The sequence below is a fragment of the Mesocricetus auratus genome, unplaced genomic scaffold (assembly GCF_017639785.1).
Source record: "Mesocricetus auratus isolate SY011 unplaced genomic scaffold, BCM_Maur_2.0 Super-Scaffold_100028, whole genome shotgun sequence".
Classification (NCBI taxonomy): Eukaryota; Metazoa; Chordata; class Mammalia; order Rodentia; family Cricetidae; genus Mesocricetus; species Mesocricetus auratus.
Genome location: NW_024429209.1, coordinates 8236669 through 8260782, shown reverse-complemented (window position 1 = coordinate 8260782; position 24114 = coordinate 8236669). Strand labels below are relative to the sequence as shown.

General features: G+C 39.6%; 1 protein-coding gene across 14 annotated transcripts in view; it reads left to right on the top strand.

Moving 5' to 3' along the window:
- The window catches only part of Ptprt (protein tyrosine phosphatase receptor type T), a 1105935-nt gene that overhangs the window by 716777 nt on the left and 365044 nt on the right, over positions 1-24114 (top strand). For all 14 annotated transcript variants that reach the window (XM_040732970.1, XM_040732973.1, XM_040732967.1 and 11 more), the window contains one exon: positions 1716-2012. In XM_040732970.1, the coding sequence (XP_040588904.1) occupies positions 1716-2012 (297 nt within the window). The remainder of the gene's footprint in view (positions 1-1715; positions 2013-24114) is intronic.

Sequence of the window (24114 nt, the reverse complement as noted above, 5' to 3'; positions counted from 1 at the left end):
CTGCAACCTGGGCCACCCAGAGACACACAGCCAAGAAACATTAGCCATGCCTGGTCACAGCCCCTAACTGTGTGTGTGAGTCCCACACATTTTATCTTTCATTCCACATAGGTTCAGCATAATGGGGCCTGGGCAACTTGTCCGATGTCACTTTCACAAAGTCACTCATTTGCTTTGGGATTCTGCCTCTCTTTTGCACAAAGGACCCTGCAGCATGGATAACCAGGCTGAAGAATGAGTGTGACTTCCTCAGTTGAGGAGAGGCCAGAGCTACTGATTTAAGCAATATGCACATCTATGGAATGGACCATCCTCTTCTCTGACACACTTGTGAAGGGTGTGCCTAGGCAAAGCTCTGTTATTAGCTACACTTATCCCATGAGGTGAATTAGGAACCTCAATGGGCACCCAGATGCCCACCCATAGCTTTTCTTTTTGTGCCCTAATACAGAGGCAGCTGTACTATTAAAACTCTGGGAACTTGAGGACTGAGAGGTGACCATATCCTAGTCTATTGTGCTGCATAATGATGACACTGAGCACTGCCATTGACAAGACATTCAGGTTGTGTGTAGCATATGAAAGGAGATTATTACTCATTACTCTTCTTATATTATAAAACAAATAAACTCCCAGCTATTACGTATCGTGTGCTTATTAATTCCAGGTGAAACTGTAATGGCTTAGGATATTTCATCTGGATCCACCCTCTCCTGCAATGGGGTTAACTTCTATTATCACCAATTTAAAAATGAAGTAAACAGTAAACTCAAGCACATGACACAACTTGATAATGTCCTATAAGTAGTATGGAGTTAAGTGCTGATCAAAACCATACCTTCACTATTCTTGTTTGTTTTATTGAGTTTTTGTACAAAAATCATCTCTTTACTTCATGCAAGGTATAAATATCAATGCACAGATTATGGAGTAAGATGTGGTCCTTGTTACATATGGGGGTCTAGGACAAAGATTAGTGAATGAGGAGAGTGAGGAACAATGTTGGGGTACTGTGGACTGGGTAGAATGATGTTCATTGAGGAAGTGGAGGGGCCAGGAAGAAGAGTGAAGTATTGGGGCAAATGCTTAGCAACTATGTCCTATTATAGGTGAGGTTGGGAAGGAGAATTAAAAGGTCAAGTTCATGCTGCATTGTGGTCATGCAGATGGATTGAAGGATGAATGTCAGTCTGTCTGTGATGTAACCAAAGTTCCAAATTGTGCATCCGAATGGAGGAAAAGGAGGAAACCTCAGCTTTATGGAGAGAGATTGTAGCTGAGTTAAACACAGAAGACAGTCTAGAACTCCAATAGTCTTCTAAATCAGCACATCTCAGAAGTGTATGCACTTGGGAGCACCTGGAATCTCTGATGAAGTCCTACTTTTGTATTTTTATGGCTGGTACATTTCACTGGGAAAGAAATAGCTGAGGCCAGCCTGGTCTACAAAAGTACACAGAGAAACCCGTCTTGAAAAACCCAACCAAAAAACAAAAATAGCAACAATTTCACCCTATTTATTTTTGTTTTGTCTTAGATATATGCTCTTATATTAAAAAAAGAAATTGATTTAAAGAAAAATTTCATGTAAATTATGCTGCAGGTAGCAAAAGTCATGGGAGACTTGTAGGAAGATTGAAATATAATGGAAGAGTAACATCTACCCACTTCCTGTACTCTCCTCAAAACTCTTGTGTCTTATGTGTATTTTCCAGATCCTGTGCATGGCCCTCAGAATGTGGAGATTGTGGACATTCGTGCCAGGCAGCTGACCCTGCAGTGGGAGCCCTTTGGCTACGCAGTGACCCGCTGCCACAGCTACAACCTCACAGTGCAGTACCAGTACGTGTTCAACCAGCAGCAGTATGAGGCTGAGGAGGTGATCCAGACCTCTTCCCACTATACTCTGCGGGGTCTACGGCCCTTCATGACCATCAGACTGCGGCTACTGCTGTCCAACCCTGAGGGCCGGATGGAGAGTGAGGAGTTGGTGGTACAGACCGAGGAGGACGGTGAGTGAGGGAGACCAGTTTATGGGATGGAGAAGGTGAAATATGCTCAAGGGTCATGGCAGTAGGTGGTGAGGTGTGTGTGTGTGTGTGTGTGTGTGTGTGTGTGTGTGTGTACATGTGCATGAATTCATATAAAGGCTAGAGTTGAGTGTTGCAAGTGTCTTCTCCATTTTCTTTTCCACCTGACTTTTTGAGATATGGTCTCTCTTTGGGATTTTGGCCTCAATAATTTGGATAAACTGGCTAGTCATCAAGCCTCAAAGATCCTCCTACCTCAGCATTCATAGCACTGGGAATACAGGCATGCTTTGCCTCACACAGTTTTTATTTGGCTGCCGGGAATCTGAAACAGGTCCCCGAAGCAGTTTACTGATTGATCCAAGTCTTTCACCCTGCCCTCTGTCTTTAATCTTCCCACTATTCTCACGATCTCCACAGAAGGGCCTTGCAGACTATGCATAGTATAATTCCAGAGTGGTTATGTTTCCATGAGCAGTGACATAAATATATGTTCATGGTGACCCATACCTCCCCCATTCTCCCCTCATGTTCTGTCACTCTGTCTACCCAAGACTTAACTCTTCAGATGCCTCCTGGAAAGGGTATTTACCTTATTGTTTAAACATGTTGAGATTGAAAACCAAACAACCTGATTCTGCACGAATTAAAAGAAGAAAAAACATAGAAGAGCTTAAGGCTTAGTGTGCACATTGAATGAGTTCAAAGTTGATTATCCATCTGGATGTCCCACAAGTATCTCAAATACCATGTATTCCAAGATGAACTAATGTTCTCTTCTAGTCTGACTTATCTTTTCATGTTCTTCCTTTTGTTGAGCTACATCTGGGAGCCCAAGAGACTAGAAAATCAACCTAGGCATTTCTCCTCCTACCACACCTCCCCTCACCCCATCCTACCTACCCCCACCAGCCTCAATCCCTCCACACCTCCCACCCACCTCATTTCACCTCCCCCCACCACACCTCTACCCACTCCATCCCATCCAATCCACCCCATCCCACCTTGTTCCCCCTCCTCCACCCCACTCTGCCTCCTCCCCACCTCACTATACCCCCATCTCACCCTACAAGGCTCTACAGTCTGCTTCTTGCACTGCTTCATTGGATGTGCCTCCTACCTTGAGGACACTGGAATGTGGAGCTAGTTTTATGGAATGCATAACTACCTTCCTTTCTGTCCTTGCCAATGCTATTCCTTCTGTTTAGAATGACATCTCCTTTCATGTCTCAGGAAAGATTCCTCTATTGCTGTTCCAAGACTTTACTTAAATTTTACTTTCTCTATCAGTTTCCTTTGCCTCACATTTCTTGGTTGTTTCATCCCAGAATTCCAGTACAATACTCCACATAGTAGCTGTCTTATATGGGACAGAATTTGTGATTTCTGAAACATACCTAAGAAATACTTCTCTGTGTGCTTATTTTGTTTTTTTTCTTGGCTTGGTTAATTTCTGGCCCTATTAAATTCTCCAGAATCTGACTCAACCTATATTTCATGACAAAGGAAAGTTTAGGTAGGGATGACAATTAGACAAGGGAAGTGGAAGAAGCTATGTTTCAGCTTCTGGGCAGGTTCAAGGACAGCTCTCCAGGATGGGTCATGTGTCACAGAAGTTGCAAGCCAGGGGAAGGAGCTGCAGCTTGCCCTAGATCTAGATCCATTTTTTAAACATGAACAGCCCTACCTGCTGCCATATCCACCAGGGAGAATAGCACTCTTTGAGAAGGTAGACTCTCCAGGCCACTATGCTCTTTGTATGTTGGTTTTCTCACTTATAAAACAGACTTGATATTAATGCTACCTTGTAGTTTATTGTGAATACTAAAGGGGATGGTAGCAATAAGCTTTCAATAAGCAGTAAGTCACAGAAAAAACTCCTGACCAGAAAGCCTCTGGTACAGAGAACACAGCCAACCAGATGCAGTGGGACACATATCCACACTCTCACCAACCATTGCACTGATTGTAGAAAGTAAAATGTTCTCAGTGTACTTGGGTCCTGATTGGAGAAACAGGGTGGTGGGCAGAAAGTGGTCAATGGTTACTATTCCCAGGCTATCCCCTAGTGCTGGAACTCAGGAGTCTTTGTTGACACAGTATCATGATACAGCCAAGGAACAACTCAGAGAGAAACCCTTCTCAGGCATTCCCTCGGACCTTTGAACTGCACTATGAGAATGACCTCCACCTGCATCAGCAAGTCCCCAGGCCTAGCTTTAAGCTGTGCCTTGTCCTCTATCTTTCTCATTTTTACCATCCATAGAAAAATAAATAAACCACAAAGCCTTTATCAAAACAATGTGGGAACAGCAGTGCTTTGAAATTAAATTTTTAGTAAACATCATTAATAAAACATCAATTTGTGCTTCAGGAGATGTGTGGACATTATCATATTAAAGACACCAGCATATAAGACACCCTTCCTTGGTCTGTAGCTCTTCTGAGGCCATAGCTCAGAAACTGCTGGGAGGTCTCGGGGGGTGTGGAGACTCTTTGGCAGTTTGTATTTGTTTTTGTCTATTAATGCATTGTCCCAATATGTTGCTCAGGCTACTCTTAAACTCTTGGCTGAAGCCATCCTCCAGTCTTAGCCTCTAGAGTAGCTAGGACTAACGCATGTGTCAAGACTGCTGTGGACAATCCCTGTTTGTCAAAGCCAGATTCTCTTCTCAGAGGGAGAAAGCATTGGCTCCTTTTCTTAGAAACTCATTGAAAGTAAAGTACACTGAGGTTGAAGCTTGGCAGGGATGCCTGCCTGAAGCTCCCCTCCAGGAGCCAGAGATCAGTCTCCCAGATGGGACTCACTGACTTGGTGTTGCTCTCCTGCCCTCAAAACATGGAATTATTTTTTTGTCAGGGGGATTCAGGATCAATCATTTTAGCACCCCAGTGCCTTTGAAGGTACACAGAATAATTGCTAGAGAGAAACTTCTGGTCCCAGAGACACTGAACTTTATCAGGAAAACAGCTGTTAGAAAAAATTGAGTGGACTTTTACTGTGCCTTGTCCTACAATTATTTCAGATCTTCATGGTCATCACTCAACGTTAGCCAAACTACACCTAAGTGTGTGAACATCTAACATAGAAAGTCTTTGCAAGTGTAAACCACATAACATGAAGTTGGGGAGGGATAAGGAAGGGTGGAGTTAGATCTGAGAGAAGCTAGGGGGAGAACCAGGAATGCATATGATCAAAATATATTATTTGAATGTATAAAAAGTACAGCTTAAAAGTTAAGATATTTTCACATATATCCACAATATCATACAGCATCTAAGAAAGTTAGCATTACCTTAAAATGATTCAACATGGGCCATCAAGAAGGCTTAGTACAGTGGTTCTCGACCTGTGGACCACAACCCACTTGGGGGCCACATATCAGATATTATGTATATTTGTATTTATATCACAATTCATAAAAGTAGCAAAATTACAGCAACAAAATAATTTTATGGTTGGGGGGTCACCACAGTATAAGGAAGGGTCATAACATCAAGAGGTTGAGAGCCGCTGGCTTAGTGAATAAAGGCATTTCCATCAAGCTTCACAACCCGAGATCCACAAAGTAGAAGCAGAGAACTTACCCTGGATAGTTGTCCTCTGACCTTTACATCCATGCCATAGTGCATGCACATGCACAAGTACACAAATGTACACACCCCCACACATATACATGTGATCTATCTTTATATACTTATATATACAAAACAAGTAAATAATGCAATCAAAATAGCCCAAGGTACAGTTCATTTCCTATTTCTTCTAATGTTAAACTTAACTCTGCATGATGAAACCAGGATGCAAGATAATTTCCATTAAAACATTAAAAGGTAGTAGTGAGCATTTCTCATTGTATCTTTCCAAGGGTCACATATGGTGATGGTACATGTTGTTGATTATTATGGAAAACATGACATTATAAATATACATAAGACATACAAATGTATGCATGAGATATAAACACATATAAATATGTTTTCCTCTTTAAATGTTCCTCTTTTGTGACATTTTGAGATGGTGTAAGTGTCCTGTGGTCACCCCAAATCTTTACTCAATGATTTTAGCACTTATTCAAAATCCTTATCTAAATCAGTTGGTTACATTGATAACTTTAAAATCTGCCATCTTGTCTACACTTACTTATTTGCATGTTTCTTCATAGAAGAGATTTCTCTCATCTTACATGTGTCTATGATTCTTACAAATTCACAAAGCAGGTCTAACTCAGCAGACTAAGTTCCATCACCATCTTTATTTTTGAGTGATCAAGTTGTCTTGACCATGGCTAGAAAGAATCCCTTTGATCTGGCCCTTGGGTCCTTAAGATATGTCCTTTTTAGTCATTCTCTTTTCTGGCATGATACAATGTTCCAGATGGTCTGTAATGTTCCTGCTCCCAACACACTTCACTCAGCTAAAGATTTCTTTTTTTTTTTTTTTTTGGTTTTTTCGAGACAGGGTTTCTCTGTATTGTCTTGGAGGCTGTCCTGGAACTCACTTTGTAGACCAGGCTGGCCTCGAACTCACAGAGATCCACCTGCCTCTGCCTCCCGAGTGCTGGGACTAAAGGCGTGTGCCACCAACGCCCGGCCTCAGCTAAAGATTTCTGCTTGCTTCTGCAGGCAGGAGTCTCTGGGCTCTAAGATGGGTCTTAGGTTTGTTGAATGGAGCAGCAATGCCACTAGCTGCTTCACAAAGAAGAGCTGGGGAATATAACTCACCTGTTTTAAATCATAGGCCCATACTGATTGAAACGCAACACCTCCCAATACCTCTTCACAGTTCACACGTGTATTCCTACAGTGAAGAACCCAATTCTCTACATCCACCTGTCTATGCATTTGCACCATCCCAAATTCTACCAACCCACCAGCAATCAGTAAACCTCCTAAGGGAGCATTTTAACTTCTCTGCACTAAGCTCTGCCCTGCTTAGAATGTACAGTCAAATACTGTGTTCAAACATTCCAAGTTTCTATCTATATGATGTTAGTATCAATTTGATAGCCAATTAAAGTTCTTTTAATTTTAAGGTTTTCCTTCTTCTATGTTTTGAAAATTAAATGCTACTGCTTCCAACACGCAAGTCAATTGCTTCCTTAAAAACTTAAAGGTGTATGTTGCTAAAGATTTATTTTGAGAAACAACTGCCAAAATCTTTATCCTTTTATATTCTTCAGTTCACACCTGAAAGACAGATATGTTAAATATAAAACACTACATTTTGTTATTTATTTTCTATTTAGTGGTGTGTGTGTGTGTGTGTGTGTGTGTGTGTGTGTGTGTGTGTGTGTTTAGGACTGACTATTTGATATTGGGTAATCTACTCAGAGGTTCACCCCTGGGGGAGACTGATTCTCTCAGCAGCCATTGGTTGACTAGCTCCTAGGGGTAGAGCCATGTGAGATTTCTCATCCATGTTGGCATGCCAGTTGGTATTGTCACTATACTGAGATTTCATGGCTGCAGGTTCCTCTGACATATAGAAGACACTATTTTACATAAGGTGTCCTGGCTCTCTGGGTCTTACAATCTCTCTGCCCCTTCTGTCCTGTGTTCCCTGAACCTTAGGCATAGGGGTTATATGGTAGATATGTCAACTGTGGTTGGGTACCGCATGATCAGTTGTTTTCTGCTTTTGGACCAATTGTGTCTCCATCATCCACAAAAATAAAACTTCATCTATGAAGGACAAAAGCTACATTTAACTTTTTAATTATTCTTTCATTTCCATTTTATATGGTTTATTTAACACAAAAACAAAGAATGATTTTCCTCTTTCTCCTCCTCCTTCTACATTCTCTTTATCTTCTTTCTTCTTCTTCTCTCATCCTTTTTTCCGTCACTTGACCCTCCCCAATCCCATTGAGCCCAAGGCAACTATTTTACTCAAGGTCCCTTTGCCTTCTATTTAATATTTAAACTGTGGAATAATACATACTTCACTTGTGTTTATGTTCACTTTCTATATCCTAGAAAACATTCCATATCAAAATTATTCCTTCCTTTAATACTTCCATGGTGCTTATGGCTGTGTGGATAGATGTGCCAGAGTATCCAGGTATAGATATTTCAGTCATTTTCTATGACCTACTTTTTTTCATCTAGGTCATCTTGTGCCCCTACATTTCAGGTAACATATTTTCTGGTTGATTGGTTGCTTGTTTTTAAGAGGCACAGTGTAGTCATACTGCAGCAAATAGCTTTATTGTGTATGTTGTTAGGTGTTTGTCGAGATGTACTTTCAGGTAAATTCTTCACGGTAGGATTGCGGAAGTCAAAGGGTAAGTGCACAATCAATTAAATTCTCCTTCAGAGAAGGCCTATCATTTTTCACTTTCACAGGCAATGTGTACTGATTTAATCTTCACACCAAATATGAAAGAACAAGCAGTATTTTCTCTGTTGTATAATAAGGGAATGTAATTTTAACAATACATAAAATGTAATTGATTATAATAAGTAACAACATAAAATATATTAACATAATTGATATTTGATATGTTTAACCACACACATCTAATAGGTATATTATCCCATTGTGGCAAAACAGGCTTAAACTCAAATGCTTTCATGTAAGGAAAAGTGCCAAGGCTCCATGCCTTAATTTTGTGTGCAGTTCTTTTGAACCTTCTCACCTGGTTTCTCAGGTTCCAGTAAGCTGGAAGGAGGATGCACATTGCCAGGGTTAGGTACATCTACACTTGCCAGAGGGGCGTGTAAGGCCTGCTAAGAAGGAAAGTGTAACAGGAAATAGCAAGATGGATGCAATGCAGTGCAGAGTCAGATAGTAAGGATAAAAACTATGTACCTTAGGAGGTCCTTACAGCCTTATTTCACTTCAGTCTATTGCTATGTAATGATTGTAAAGATGCCCACACAGTATTGAGTGATAGCGAGAAATGCTACTATGTTTTCCATATGTCCACACTGAGTTAGGCTTTGTGCTCATGCTCTTGTTCTTGTAGTCTACTGCCAGACACCATGATGCAGGTGCTGTTGCCACTGTTGTGCAGGTGAGGGATTCATACATTTCCAAGTCTTATCTGTGTGGCCTCCCCTGACCATGTGTTATGAAAGCCTAGAGCTGGCTGAAGTCCCTCTAACACTCTTTGTGACTTTCTCTGTCTCTTTGTCATAGTTCACCTTTGTTCTTTAACTTCTTATCTGTTTCTCTAAAGGAATGGAATCTTGGTGAAAACAGAGACTTCATTTTTGTTTTGGTGGATGGATACCCCTGATGGATGTTTCCCAGTAAGAAGAAGAACACTGGTCTATAATGTGTCCTCATAAGCCAATGGCTGAATGGATGAGTTAATGAATGAGTATCTGACATTGAAGTTCATGTCCCTTTCATGATATCATGCTGTTCATGAATAGACATCCTCTTTTAAGTTGGGAGCTTGTGTGTGTCCTCTAGGTGCAATCAAAGCTTGCTTGCCCTGACTTGCTAAGTCTGACTGTTGGTAGCTCTTCTTGCCCCCACGTTCCTTAACACATTTGCTGCTTGAAATCAATCATGGTTGGAGAGTTCATATCATGGACATTAGAAAAGAAGTAATTCTTTTCTTCCTAGAGAACTTATGGTAACATATTTAGTAGCAAACCACTATTTTCCTCAACTAAAGGTTGTAGTTGATGTCTTCAGCTATAAAGATTCATCTAGAAGAATTAATTTCCCCCAATGAAACTGTAAAACATGAGTAGATTGTAATGTTTCTCCAACTTTTCTCTGTAAGACTCCCTTACACACACACTAGTGCTTGCTGAAGTCTTCACTTACTAGTTTGATTTTTTAAAATTAGTTCCGGTCCTCTTTATGAGGAACAGCCAATCAACCAAGCAGCCAGTGAGATCTCTGAAATGGAGGGGTGAAAACCAAACCATGGCTCTGAGCTTTCCAATGTACAAAATTTATGATTTCCATTAACGTCACCCAGTTCTCAATGGTGAAACCATTTTACATACATGCAATGCAAATGGAGAAGATAAAGGAAAAAAGGAGAGGAGAAGAGAACACGGGGCAGACAAGATGGAAAGGGGACAAAAAATGAGGGGAAGCAGACAAGGGATAGAGAAACTTCCTTTGACAACAATTTGTTCTCCTAAAAATCCCCCTTAAATTACCACCTGACTTTAAATCATAAGAAAACATCTGGTTTAATTACAGTGAATTTACATGAACCTACTGACAAGAAGCACAGTTAAAATTAACAATTTTAGTATGCTATTTTTAAGAGAATGAAATTATAAAGTAATTAACCTTTGTTGTAGAACTCTGTCAAAAGGATGGAAAGTTCCATGCTGTGACAGAAGAAGAAATGAAATTGTGGACAAGGAAAATGTGGGTTCATTAAAGAATTATACAGGATTTTTTAAAAACAGAATTGAGGCACAGGATTAGAAAATATTACAAACAAATCTCACCACACAACAGAGTCTTTTTAGAGAGAAAAAGGAGAGAGAGAGACCCAGTTTCATCAAATGAAAGTCACCTACATCATTGAAAAGGACATCCTGACCTACAGAAGCAGTAATGGGATGGGAGAGAAGAGCCCTGGCTTGGGGCTGAGACATCTTGACCATGGTTGTGACACCTGGCAAATGCAATCACCTTTCTGCCTCCAAAGTGCAAACCCACAAGGTGATGGGATAAATGACAACAGGCTCAGAAGGAGAAGGCTATGAGCTGCATTCAGCTCTCATTCTCATCTTGTTAGGACACTTTATTTAAGTTATACATATCCTAAGTATATGATCCACATGTGCACATGTAAGATGGGACCAAGAGTATCTGTAGGCTTCTAAAATATGTGGTATTAAGAAGGCAACAGTCAGTGCAGTGATGCATATTTGGTCAAGGAGAGAAAAAAAAACTGAGTGCTTATCCCTAAACAGGACACCTTCATCACCATTACTACCCCATTTATATCCTCCATCCTCAACAAGGCTCAGGGAATGTCAAGGAAGAGTCAGAAAGGACATGAGAACCAAAGGATGGGAAGGACAAATTTGACATGCTGTCTTCTGGCCATGATATGGCTGCGACACTCATGAATTCACAGCAGCTGTGGTTATCTGTACAAGACCAAGCCAGCTGACATTCTGACATTCATGAGGGATGTTGTGCTCTCCAGGCCACACCTCTTACTAAAGTGCTATTAGCAGTTGATAGCTGATGCCGGAAGGATGACAATTCTGTGAAGGTGTGGCAGCTTCTAGCTTTCCAATGGCTCTACACCCATATGGTGACAAGAAGGATGGGAAGAGGAGGAAGAGGAATGAGAGAAGGAGGCAGCAGCAGTGGCAGCACACGTGAAGTTGTGAGGGGTGTGCGTTAGGGAATTTGGAAGGAGCTGGATGGGAAAGTGGGGGGTGATCTTATTTCATTGTACACATGTACAAAACTCTTAAGAATAAAGAAAATATATGTTACAAATATATACTGCACAGATGTCTGCCCATAAAGCCATCAGCTGTGGTAAGTGGTGCAGAGCCAGCATCAGACAGAGAATATAACTCTTGACTGGAAAAAAGCCAGTCCAAGGGTTTATGTATAATTTCTGCTTACTGTGACAAGGGATGACTTTGAAACAACTTCCAATTTTTAGTTAATCCAGATTACAAACGTCTCAACTTGACCATGACCTTTCCTCTTTCACTCCTTCAAGTTCTGTAGATACGAAACTTTAACTCCACTGAAATAGACCTTTCTCCTCTCTTCCTTACCTCCTTCCCCTCCCAGGGTACTGGCCAATCATTCTAGTCTCTGTCTTCCATCCTTTCTCAAATCCTAGCCTGGTCCTCATTTCCATATAGATGAAACACTGTTCCATGGAATCTTCACCTATCCAAGGCCTCTTTGTGTAACTGACCATATAGCACTCTTCCAGTTGCTCCAGCTGAAGTCAGGCACACCACTGGAGTGTGTCCTGAAAACTGTCCAGAAACAGCATTCTGTACCTGGTTAATTCATTCTTTCTACTGTCTACATAACAAGTATCCCCATCTTCAAACCTCTGTCACCTCCATACTGCTGTCACACTTACTTGATAACCTTGTGTACAATACTAAGGAGACTGAAGACATTAGATATTTCTTGACCCATGTAATGCCCACATGGTCAAACTTTCCTCTAGTTTCTAGGGATAAGAAAAACATTTGTTTTCTAAGTGAAAAACAATTTCTCTACTTAATGTGCCAAATCCTACTTCCCTTTGCCTAAGGAAGGTCATTACTCTAATGCTAGTCTACTGTCTACCCTACAGCAAAATCCTCCTGCATAACTGATTATTACACTTTACACAGAAGCTTTACTTTCATCATCTTTAAAAAGACAAAAGCAAGACAGCCCAGTCTTCCCTTCTCTTCCAGCTACTGTTCTATCCACTGTTTACCATATGACCACTTTCCTCTTCAGAGTTTCATGAACACACTGAACCAAAGCAGCTCAAATCTAGATCATTTTTCGAGTGATCTTCTGCAATCACCTGTTAACTTACTTTTTCTGTTATTGTGATAAGACACCATGATACAAGCAACTTAAGAAACAAGTGGTTTATTTTGGCTCACATTTGTAAATAACAATCCAACAGGGCAGAGAAGTCACAGCAGCAGGAGCTTGAGGCACCTGGCTACATTTCATCCACAATCAAGATGAGAGCATAGTGAATGAATCTGCTCTACTCATTTTCTCATTTTTTATATAGTCCAGAATCTTGGCCAAGGAATGATGCCACCAATAGTAGGCAAATCTTCCTATGACAATAAACCTAGTCAAGATGATCATCTATGGGCATATCCAGAGGCCTGCTTTCTAGGTGGTTCTTGAACTTATCAAGCTGTCAATTGTGATTAATCATCACTCCTCTGATCTTTTTTTATTCTGGAAATAACATTTTATTATGGATTATATTTCTGTATATAAAATCCTTCTCCATCACTGACAAATAAGAGATCTGAGACTAACTATAAAATTTACATATAAAACCTAATCACTATGGTATAGATACCTGGGACAAAATATCACAACATATTGTCTAGTCGCTCCTGTGATCTTAATGAATCCAACTATCATTATTCCAAGAGTCATGTCTTATTTAGCCAGCCATCACTACTGGGAATGGTTGGCTGTCACATCCTCCTTAAAACTCCCTTTTCCATTTAGTTTCCAGGTTATCACACATTTTCAGACATCCCTCTCCCATCAGGAACTCCCTTTCTCTGGTGTATTTCTTTTAAACACCTCATCTATACTGACTTGTACTTTTGCAACTCTTACTAGTTATTTCTGAACCAAAGGCTGGCTAGATCTAGGAAACAGGCTTTATAGACCACATAGATCTTTTTGGCAGTTATTTCATTCTGCTGTTGCAGCAGGAAAGTATCCAGAAACAATATATACATGATTGGGCCTGACGATTTTCCAATAAATTTTTATTTACAAAAGCAAGCAGCTGGTTGGATTTGTGTCAAGGGCCACAGATTGCTGACTGTGGGTCCATTTATTTACCTAATTATTCCTGATCCCTTGGCTTTAAAATCCACATACATGCTAATAATTTTTCTAATTGATGTTTCCGGGCCTGACCTCTCTTCAGCCCCCCAGAGTGATTTATTCACCTCCCAGCTCAACCTCCTCATTTGGATTTTTCTGGTCCTTTGGAATGAAATATCCTAAATAGGAAGAGATGGTCATTGCTCCACCAATATCAACCTCCTTCTCCCCACTGTCTTCTCTAGCTTAATTAGTATCAGTATGTTTTATTAGTGACTCATCACTTTTGTCAGAATGAGATCCTGGGATGCACAGCTCTAGGGAACCCCTTCACTATATGTTGTCTGAAATTGGTGATCCTGGCTCTGTACCAAGCAACAGTTTAGCTCACTCTCTACATCTGACTCATCAGCATAATCCCTGAGCTCTGCCTTCAATACAATAGCACCCAGACATTGAACAACCTATCCTGTTGCTTGGTTTACAACCTCTACTGCTGGTTTCACAGTTTCAGCTACTGTGTGGATTATGTAGGCTATTATTTAGATTTGCAGCTTCAACCCTGGGCTCTGCATGCTCTTCTCTACAATACAGCCAGAAAAAATTTTTTAAACAATGAAGAAAAACACTTCATCCTTCTGCTCTAAACCCTTCTGATCTTTATCATGCTATTGAGATAAACACTTCCATGGCATGTAATGTCCCAAAGTCTCTAAGAGTCCCAGTTCTGTTTGTTTGGACTTCATCTCCTTCTTCTGTCTCATTTCATTTCATTGACTTCAATTTTGCTAAGCATGCCCCTTCCTCAGGGCCTTTGCACTTGTCTCCTCCTCTGACTAGAATGGCCTTCTACCAAGTAAACAGCGCTATCTCTTTGACCCCTATCAGGTCTTCATTCCTGTTTAGAATTTAAGAGCTCTTCACAGGAAGTTTCATTTAAATGCAGAAGCCTCTTATATGATACTTTGTCTCTCTTCCCTGCTTCATGTATCCCTTTAGAAATTATCATCTGAAAAATTACATTTATATTTTATCTTTTATTATGTATATTTTCCCAAATAGAATGCACTCCACAGAGACAGGGTTTTTCTCTTTGTTTTGTTTACTGTTATAACACTTTGAACTTATAACAGTTCAAAATAGATAATATGCACATATAAATATGTTATCAAATCAATTAATTCTGAGCCCTAAGAGTCAAAATAAAATTTACAGCTATTTACCAAAGAAATCATAAAGACCATTGTTAGAGCTTTTAGCATCTTTGGTAAGCCATGAGAAGATATGCCTTCTGTGGCTAGCAATATGTTATCATTCCAGAAAAGACATTGAGGTAAAGACACATTGAAAATAAGCACAGTCATAATTGGGTCTGCAGAATTCAAAGTGTGAATTTTAGAGCAGCTCTTGGGGGAATGCAGTGGGATCCTGGGGAAGGACAACCACACAGGGCACTTACTTTATGACAGATACCTTGCTAAGCACATTATGGTGTTGAAATATTAAATTCTCGTGAAAAACTATGAAGAAGATGCTGATTTCATACCCTCCTTAAAGCAAGGAAAGTGTGGCCTAAAGGTGTCAAGTAACTTGCCCCTGGTTAGACAGCAAATGAATACAAACGAAACACAAACCCATGGTCTCAGCCATTTCCCAGCAGTACCTTATAGGACCAAGTGATGAAAATATGCATTTTGATTTAAAATGGTGATCTGATCACCTTTCTTAAGATGCCTTCCCAAAGAATAGAGACAGATATCTTTAAACTTACCATGAGTACCATAAGAGAATATAACACAGCTCTACTGGAAGGAGTTAATGGAGAGCTGCATAGAAAGTCAACCTCTGGACACTAAGGCTAAAGGCAGGGGTGGGCTACCAAGAATGCAACTCCAGATGCCAGGGCACAGTGCACAGGAAGAACATCTTACTCTAAGCTGATGTCCAGGGCACTATAAGGAAAGCAACTTGTTTATGTTTCCTGTGCTGTGATAAGCCACTCTGACAACAACTTAAGGAGGAAGAGTTTATCTTGACTTTACAGCTTCAGGAGCATAGCAGAGAAATCAAGGCACCGGGGACTTGAAACCACTGGTTTCATTGCTTCTGCAGCAAAAACAATGGATACCTGTACTCTTATTTACTTTCTCTTGCTTGTACATCTTACCAAGCTGAACATTGAGACTGACCATAGCAACATGGAAGGGACTTTAAGGGGAAGTTGTCATTGGAAGGAGACACTCCAGTTAGAGGAAACATAATTCTCTGCATGCTTCAGGCTGTTTCTCCCTAAACATCCAGAACATCTCTGTGGAGAATCTTCCTCCTACCTGGTTATTTCTCTAAATGCTCTGAGTACCATATCCTCATAAGACAAGTATAAATCCTTGTCTGGCCAAATAATGTAGGAGTGTGTTTTGTTCTTCCCTTTCTCTTTGAGTTAGAGAAACTCAAAACTGGGACTCAATCACTGGCAGAATGACCCACAAAGCCAAACCACCTGTACTCTCCCACCTCTAATAATACCTTTTACAGGTTTCATGAAGACAGGTTTCTGAACAGATGAAAAGGACTCCATTTTTATTAAGGAGGAAAGGATATGATACTGCAAAGCAAGGGTCCCCAGGAATTAGAGATAAAAGTCCTTTTTGTTGTTTTTATAAAGCAAATGATAGTATCCAGTCTTAAGAATAACTGTGTAAACACTGATATGGAATATGCCCCTAGAATGGAAATTAACATTGTAAAGCCATGATTTTCCCCACACTGATCTTTTAAAAGAGTTCAAAAGTATTTGTAAGATGTGTGGTTAAGGAATAAAGTCTATAAATAAAAGCAAGGTCATAGACTGAAGTTCACTAGAATTAAATTAATGAGATGCTTATTTGCTTTATCCATTTGTATAGAGTTAATTTCACACACACACACGCACACACACAAGTAAAATGATTTTAAAAGATACTAAGTATAACCTTATACTAACATTGGAAAATTAAGTGCAATGGAAAAATTTCTTAGAAATATATTTAAAACACAGTAAAGAGACAAATTTTTCATGCAGTGCTATAATATATTCAGAAATAGAATCAATGTCTTAAAATTTTTCAATGAAAAAATAGTTTAACAATTTAAAAGTTTAATGTGGTTGTACACATGTGCTCAGATCATCACTGTGGGAATTTGTAATCCCATGCTACTTACAACCATTCAGAAAGGGAAAATATCAAAACCTCCTTCCCCAATTCACAATGGAGCCATAACCTTGACTTCCAAGGCAGACAAATTTACAATGAGAGAAAGAAATTAGGTGCAGATATCCCAATCAAAATATAACTGAACAACCCAACAGCACATTTATGAATAGAAAAGTATATTTAAAGACACCAACATTGACTTAAACTTTGCAAAATCCATTTATATAATTCACTGCATTAATGTGCTAAGAGAGGGGAAGAAATGTATCATTACTCCAGTGGATTCAGCTAAAGCCCAGCATTTCAAAATAAAACTTCCTTGAATATGAGTAATAGAATGGACATTTTAACCTGCTAAATGATAACTACAAGGGACCTACAAACACCACATGCAAGGATAAAAGAATAGCATCATTATCTTTAAAATTAGAAAAACACATATATCTATCATTATTGCCATTAAATACTATATTGCTGACCCTAAAAGACAAAAATAAAATGAGCTTAAAGATTGGAAAGAGCAAGACTGTTATTAGCTACAGATGCTATGATTATTTACATAAATAACCCAAAGAAGTCTGAATACAAATATTAGAATCAAAGTTTATATATTTCCCAAGATATCCACATTGAGGAGCATATTCCATTTCTATTCACCTAACAAGCATGTGGTATTATTTTTAAGATACTATTCATAATTGCAATGAAAACATATGCAAAGAACATTAAAGGAGGCTCCCCAAAGAGGTACATTATACTTGGGATGGGAAATATAATATCATACAGCAAGACTAATATAAAAGGCAAATTACTTTCAAGAAATTACAAGGAAAAAACCCAAACATTTTAAGATACATATGCTGGTTCAAAAATGTGTTTCTGTTAAGAAAAGATGACTAGCTAAGACAGTCCTGAAGATGAAGTTCAATATTACATGGTTTGTGAGAAAAGTATACAGTGCTCTTAACCACTGAGTCATCCTCCATTCCCTGGTTTTCTATATATTGAAACAAATCATTATTCATTAAGAGAATGTGATGCTCATAAAGGGTTGGTTTACCAGAACAACTAAACTAAACAGAGCTCCAGACCCACATCTGTGTGGGAATGTGATAGAAGTTAAAAGGAGCATGGCCCATAAGTCAAGTAATTTATTTTAATAAATTTATTTAGTAAATTTATTTTAGGTTGCAAATGTGCATTTAATAAATGTCATTTTATCAAAGGCATAACTTCCAAACTTACCATGATACTGTAGAACCATGGAAGACAGAGAGTATTTCTTCATCATGACTGTTTTGTTTGAGTTTCTCAGAAGCTAATTCTACAATAAGGATTTCAATGGAAGAGTATTTAGGAGGTCACACTGAACATAGAGTGGGAGAGGCAGGGAAGGGAAGAATGAATCAGGCTGATACATATTAACCAAGAACTCCATCAAACACTGGATTTTAGAATGGTGCCTTTCAAAGTGTGGCCCAAAACACAGCCAGTGGCTCATTCATTCTTTCTCCATGACAGATGAGTATAAATCCATACAATGACTGTTTTAAAAATAGAAATTTTTATTTTCATTGGATTTTAAGTATCATTTTTACTTATTAATTTTGCTTTTCCTGTGATTCATGCTTAAAGCCATTGACTATAGCATCAGTCTACCATTGGTTGTAAACTGTCTTTATCATCTTCACTGTCAACACCACTACCACCCACACCAAACACCCAGACACACACATGCCACCAGCATTTCAGTGTGTGGTCACCATGTTTATTTCCATGGCCTTAGGTAAAGAGAAAGTGAGGTGTCTGAGAGTGGGCATTGCTCATGAGGCTGGAGGTGGGGCACGAACAGTGCTACTGTTTGCCTTTCTCTTGATCTCATACAATAATTGAAGGCCTCTGATAAATTCAACCATATTCAAATTAATAACTGATCTACATCCAAAAGCAAATATAAGACACACACCGAGAGATTTCCTGAGTTTTTTATGTGTGCTAGGCATGGAACCCAGGGCTCTGCCCTAAGCTGTAGCCCATCCCTCAAAGAGTTTTTTTTTAACTACGACATTTGTTTTATGAAATAAAGGAACCAGTAAATCAACACAAAGAGGAAAGACAGCCAATAAATATTAATAGATGCTCAGATTATTTAGTAAATAGGTAAGAACAGATAGAAATCTCTGTGGAGTGCCATTTGCACTCACTCGGTGGCCTAGACTTTCAATGCTGATAATGCCAAGTGTTTTTTAAGCCTATAGAAATATGGGAACTTATGGGACACTGAACAAGAGAGTCAAAAATTCTGTCACCACTTTGAAAAACAATTTGGTATTACTCAGGACATCTGTAGACTCATAAGCCCTTAGGTTCATCTATTCCAAAGTACACCTTGGCAGCTATGGATGCCCTGGGAGGAATGATCAATCTTCCCAGGATGGAGCTGAAAAGGAAGCTGTTCAAGCACCAGGGTGCTGTGATGACAAAGGGCTGACTAAGAGGCACCACCTCAAGAAGCAGCATCCAGAGCATCAGCCAAATTTAGCCTTTCTGGAAGAAAAGAAAACCACAACTGAAGCATGCCTGCCTGGCTCAGATTGGAAAGACTTGGAGGTTGAAGCCCCTCCAAAGTCTTCAGGACTAGTGAGCCACATCCCCAATGACAGATGATAAAATCCACAGAACGTAGATAGGTAGGACCCTGAAGATGAGAACTAAAGTCCAAATTTTTTCTACCAAAAGGTTCTCAACTGCTGCCAGAAGGCTTGAGTCTACCTTAATGAAGTTTGGTGTACATTCAAACAGATTTAAAATGCAGCATATTCATGTGAACCATACATAGGAGAGACACATTGGGAAAAACTCCATCTGAAGTAGAATGATAAGATAAATGTGGCAAAATGACAGTCATGAACTGAAGAGTAATAAGACACAGCTGATGGATCACCAGATGTCCTAGGATAATGAATGAAAGTCTTGGAACGCCTGATCTGTGTGTATGAAGGGAAGAAAGAAAACTAAATGACCTAATGTTCTGGGTCATGTGTTTATGTTGATAATTCCAAATAAGAATTTAGGGTGACTAACATGAAAGTCTATAGTGTCTGATATGTTGATGTTCATGGTAAAGGGGAAAGAAGGAGCCAGTGAGGAGAGGTATGGAGTGTAACACTTTGTTATTTATTTAATCACCATTTGATTGATTTGTAATCATTCTGTAAACACAGCCAAATTTTGTATGTTTATGTTGTACAAAGAAAAAGGTTTTAATATAATGCAAAACAAGAGGAAGAAAGTATTAAAATTATGAAAATGCAATTTGTAGGAAACAACAAAAACTGCGTAGTTTTAATGACGGGACACAAATAAAAAATTAACAAGGGAAGATTTAAGTAGTGTTACAGAGTATAAGGACCCATGGTTATAGAGTTGCCCTTTGCCTTCAAAAGAAGAGAAAAATGAAACTACAAGAACCAATGACATCTTGAAATTTGCAGGCAAATGGATAGGACTAGAAGAAACCATCCTGAGTGAAGTAACCCAGACAGAAAGAAAAGTGCGGTATGTGCTCACTCATAGGTGGATATTTGACATAAGACAAAGAGTTGCCAACCTACAATCTACAACCCCAGAGAATGTAGGAGCAAGGAAGACCCTAAAAGAGACATACATGGACCCCTGAGAAGGGGAAAGGACAAGATCTCTTGAGTAAATTGGGAGCATGAAGGGAGGGAGGAGATAGAGATAGGAGAAAGAGAAGGGGAAAAGGGGATGGGAGAGGAGAACACGAGGGAACAGGAAGGCTGAGTTGGGGGAAGAATAAAGGAGAGAAAAGAAAGATATACCTTAATAGAGGGAGCCATTGTAGGCTTAATGAGAAACCTGGCACTAGGGAAACTCCCAGGAATCCACAAGGATGACCCCAACTAAGAATCTAAGCAATAGTGTAGAGGTTCCTTAAATGCCCTTCTACTTTAATGAGATTGATGACTACCTTAAATGCCATCATAGAGCCTTCATCTAGTAGTTGATGGAAGCAGAAGCAGAGATTCACAGCTAAGCACTGAACTGAACTCCTGGAATCCAGTTGTAGAGAGGATGATAAACAAAGTGTTTAAGACCTTCTGGGGAAACCCACAGAAACAGCTGACCTGAGCAACTAAGAGCTCATGGACCCCAGACTGACAATTGGGGAACCAGCATAGGGCCAAGCAAGGCCCCCTGAATGTGGGTGTCAGTTGGGTAGCTTGGACAGCCTATGGGGCCACTGGTAGTGGAACAAGTATTTATCTCTAGTACACAAATGGAGTTTGGTAACCCATTCCCTATGGTGGGATGCTCTCTCAACCTAGGTACACAAGGGAGGGCCTAGGTCCTGTCCTAAATATGTGTCAGACTTTGATGATCCCCCATTGCAAGTCTCACCCTCCCTGAGGAGTGGATGGAGGAGTAGGGATAGGGGTATGATTTGGGGTAATGGGAGGATGGGAGGGAGAGGGAACTGGAATTGTTATATAAAATAAGAATTATCTTTAATTTAAATAAATTAGTTTAAAAAGAATCAATTCTGTTGTAATAGCTTTGAAATTTTATAAAATTATTTCTTTTTTTTTTTGGTTTTACAAGACAGGGTTTCTCTGTATTGTTTTGGAGGCTGTAGGTCCAGCCTGGCCTCTAACTCACAGAGATCCACCTGCCTCTGCCTCCCAAGTGCTGGGATTAAAGGCGTGCGCCACCACGCCCGGCCGTGAAATTTTATAAAATTATTTCTAAGTTCTTCTGTCTTTTTTTTGACAGCAGATCTCATGTATTCGTGGTTACTCACAAACCTGTTATGTAGACAAGGATGACTTTGAGCCTCTTGTCCTCTTACCTCTACCTCCTAGGCACTAAGATTACAAGTATATGATCTTCTTGAAGACTAAGGGGATAACTATACTCCAGAAACATGGAAAGGGAATAATAATGAAATAGAAGTGCTTGTTCTGCCAAGTATTAAAACATGTCATCCCAAACTATATGGAGATACTGTCATGCTAGGAGCTATGACTCAATGAAGGCTGAAAACATATGCCAGGCTATAAAATAACCCATCGTGGCAAGGCTGCATTTTAAATCACAGTGGAATGTTTTTGCTGGCCAAATAATTGTCCTGAGAACATTGTGAAGAATTATGAGTAAAATTTCTACTATGTACAATGTTGAAAATAAATTCCAAATGGATGACAGTATTAGATATAAAAAGAAAAAATAGCAGTCAATAAAAATATCATAAAATAATTACTCATTGGTGTTTTCTATTGGCCTGATCTGTGATGAGAAAGAGAATTTGTCAGCTAGAAAGACAAGGTAGTCTACTGATTCTATCTGAATTTCATCATCATAACCTCGAATCAGACAAATTCTCCTCCATCACCATCCCTCAAACTTTCTCACCAAGCTAACCCTCTGCTGCTCAACAGGGAGTCCCTCTTCCATGAGACAGACCCTCCTCATCTTCAGACAAACATTCAGATGAATCAGTAGAAACCCTATTTCTCCCTTCATTTAACTGTCTACTCATCAATGATTCAACTTTCTCAACTCTCCACAATTGCTTGCTCTCCTGGAAGAAAGATTATCCTCCAACTTTTCAAGAAATATGATGCAATTAGGATACTGAAATACCCCTGCCTAGGAAACTTCATCAGTTTGTCCTCTTTTCACCTCGCACAGTGACAAAGGGACTTCTCCCCAACCATTCCTGCTCTTGTCTTTTCAGAGAACTCCCAAGCCAGCCCCCTTTCTCCTTCCTACCCTTCAAACTTATGGTTCCTTTTGGATCATTTTTGACTAGCCTACCAATGTTCTAACCCTTCCCATCTTTGGAAATGTATTTTTTACCCCACATCTCATCTCTGTTGTTTTATAATTTTCCTTGCCCTTCATAAGTAAAAGTGTTTGTTCATCACACCTTATCCTCTCCTTTTTTATCTTCTCCAGCTAGGGTTCTACAACCAGTCCCTCTAAAGCATTACTACTCTGTTCACAAGTGTTGCTAAGCTAGATTCAATAGCAACTTCAAGGCCTTCTGAGTTGACCATTAAAACATATTACATCAGTGATAACCAGTCCCTTCCCAAATCCCTCTCTCCATAGCTGCTAGAGTTACAACTCAACTTTCTGTTTTCTGTTCTCAACTTTTCTGTTTCAATTTCCAAACATTGGCTTAGTCTTGTCTGTCCAATGACTATTCACATACTCTGGCTGGATGGTCTATATAAACTTCAAGTCTGAGAAAAGCTCAAGTCACCGAATTCCTTTCCCAAACCAGTCATTCTTTAAGATCCTTCCCTATATAAACAACAGCCTGATTTGTGAGTTATATTTAACAGTACTGGGAGCCTCCCTGACACATCCTATCATCTTTTCCTTCATCCATCACCATTCAATTCATGCTGGTTTAGCAAGACAGATATCTACAGTTCATTTTGCTTCTATACTCCTTGCCCTGCTGCAACTTAGCATCCTTTGTCTCCAAAATGACTACAGACTTCCTAACTGACTTTTCTCCTTCCATTCTTGACCTCAGAAAGCTGTCTACCACATTCTCAATACTCCCTGTCTTTACCCTAGGTACTTCTACATATCCATCAACACTAACTTACTTGCCACTCAATATCCTGGCTTGCTAGCTTAGCTTTTCTCTGTTCATTGTTCTCCTAGTGTCATATACCGTTAAATGAAATGATCTATGGGTATAGGTATTTAACACATGTCTACTCCCTGGATCATAAGCTTTAAGAGAATTTGGTCACATTTCTCTTTGTTATTTATATACCCCTAATGTCAATAGCAATCCCCTCATCACATTAATTAAGATATATTTGCAGAGAGGGAGAAGAACTTAGCAAGAAGCAATAAGAAGTTTGACTCATTTTAAAAGTTTCTACATACATAAAAGCTTTAAAAGGCAAGTCAAAATCTGGCATTTAAAAAGAAAAGAACAAAAATAACCAGGAAATGTAGGTGCCCACCTTTTTAATGATTATTTTTAAATTTAAATTAGAAAAAAACTTGTTTTGCGTGCCAATCCCAGTTTCCTCTCCCTCCTCTCCTCTCCTTCTCTTCACCTGGCCCTTATCCCATGCCCTTTCAGCTCCCCAGGGTGGGTGAGGCCTTCCATGGGGAATCTTCAAAGCCTGTCATATAATTTGGAGCAGGGCCCTTGGGTCTAGGCTGAGAGAGTATCCCTCTATGTGGAAAGGGCTCCCAAGTCCATCCACATGCCAGGGATAAACACTGATCTACTATCAGAGGCTCCATTGATTGCCCAGGGTTCCTGAGACCCATGTTCAGGGGGTCTAGATTAGTCCTATGCTGGTTTCCCAGCTATCAGTCTGTTTGGGTCAGC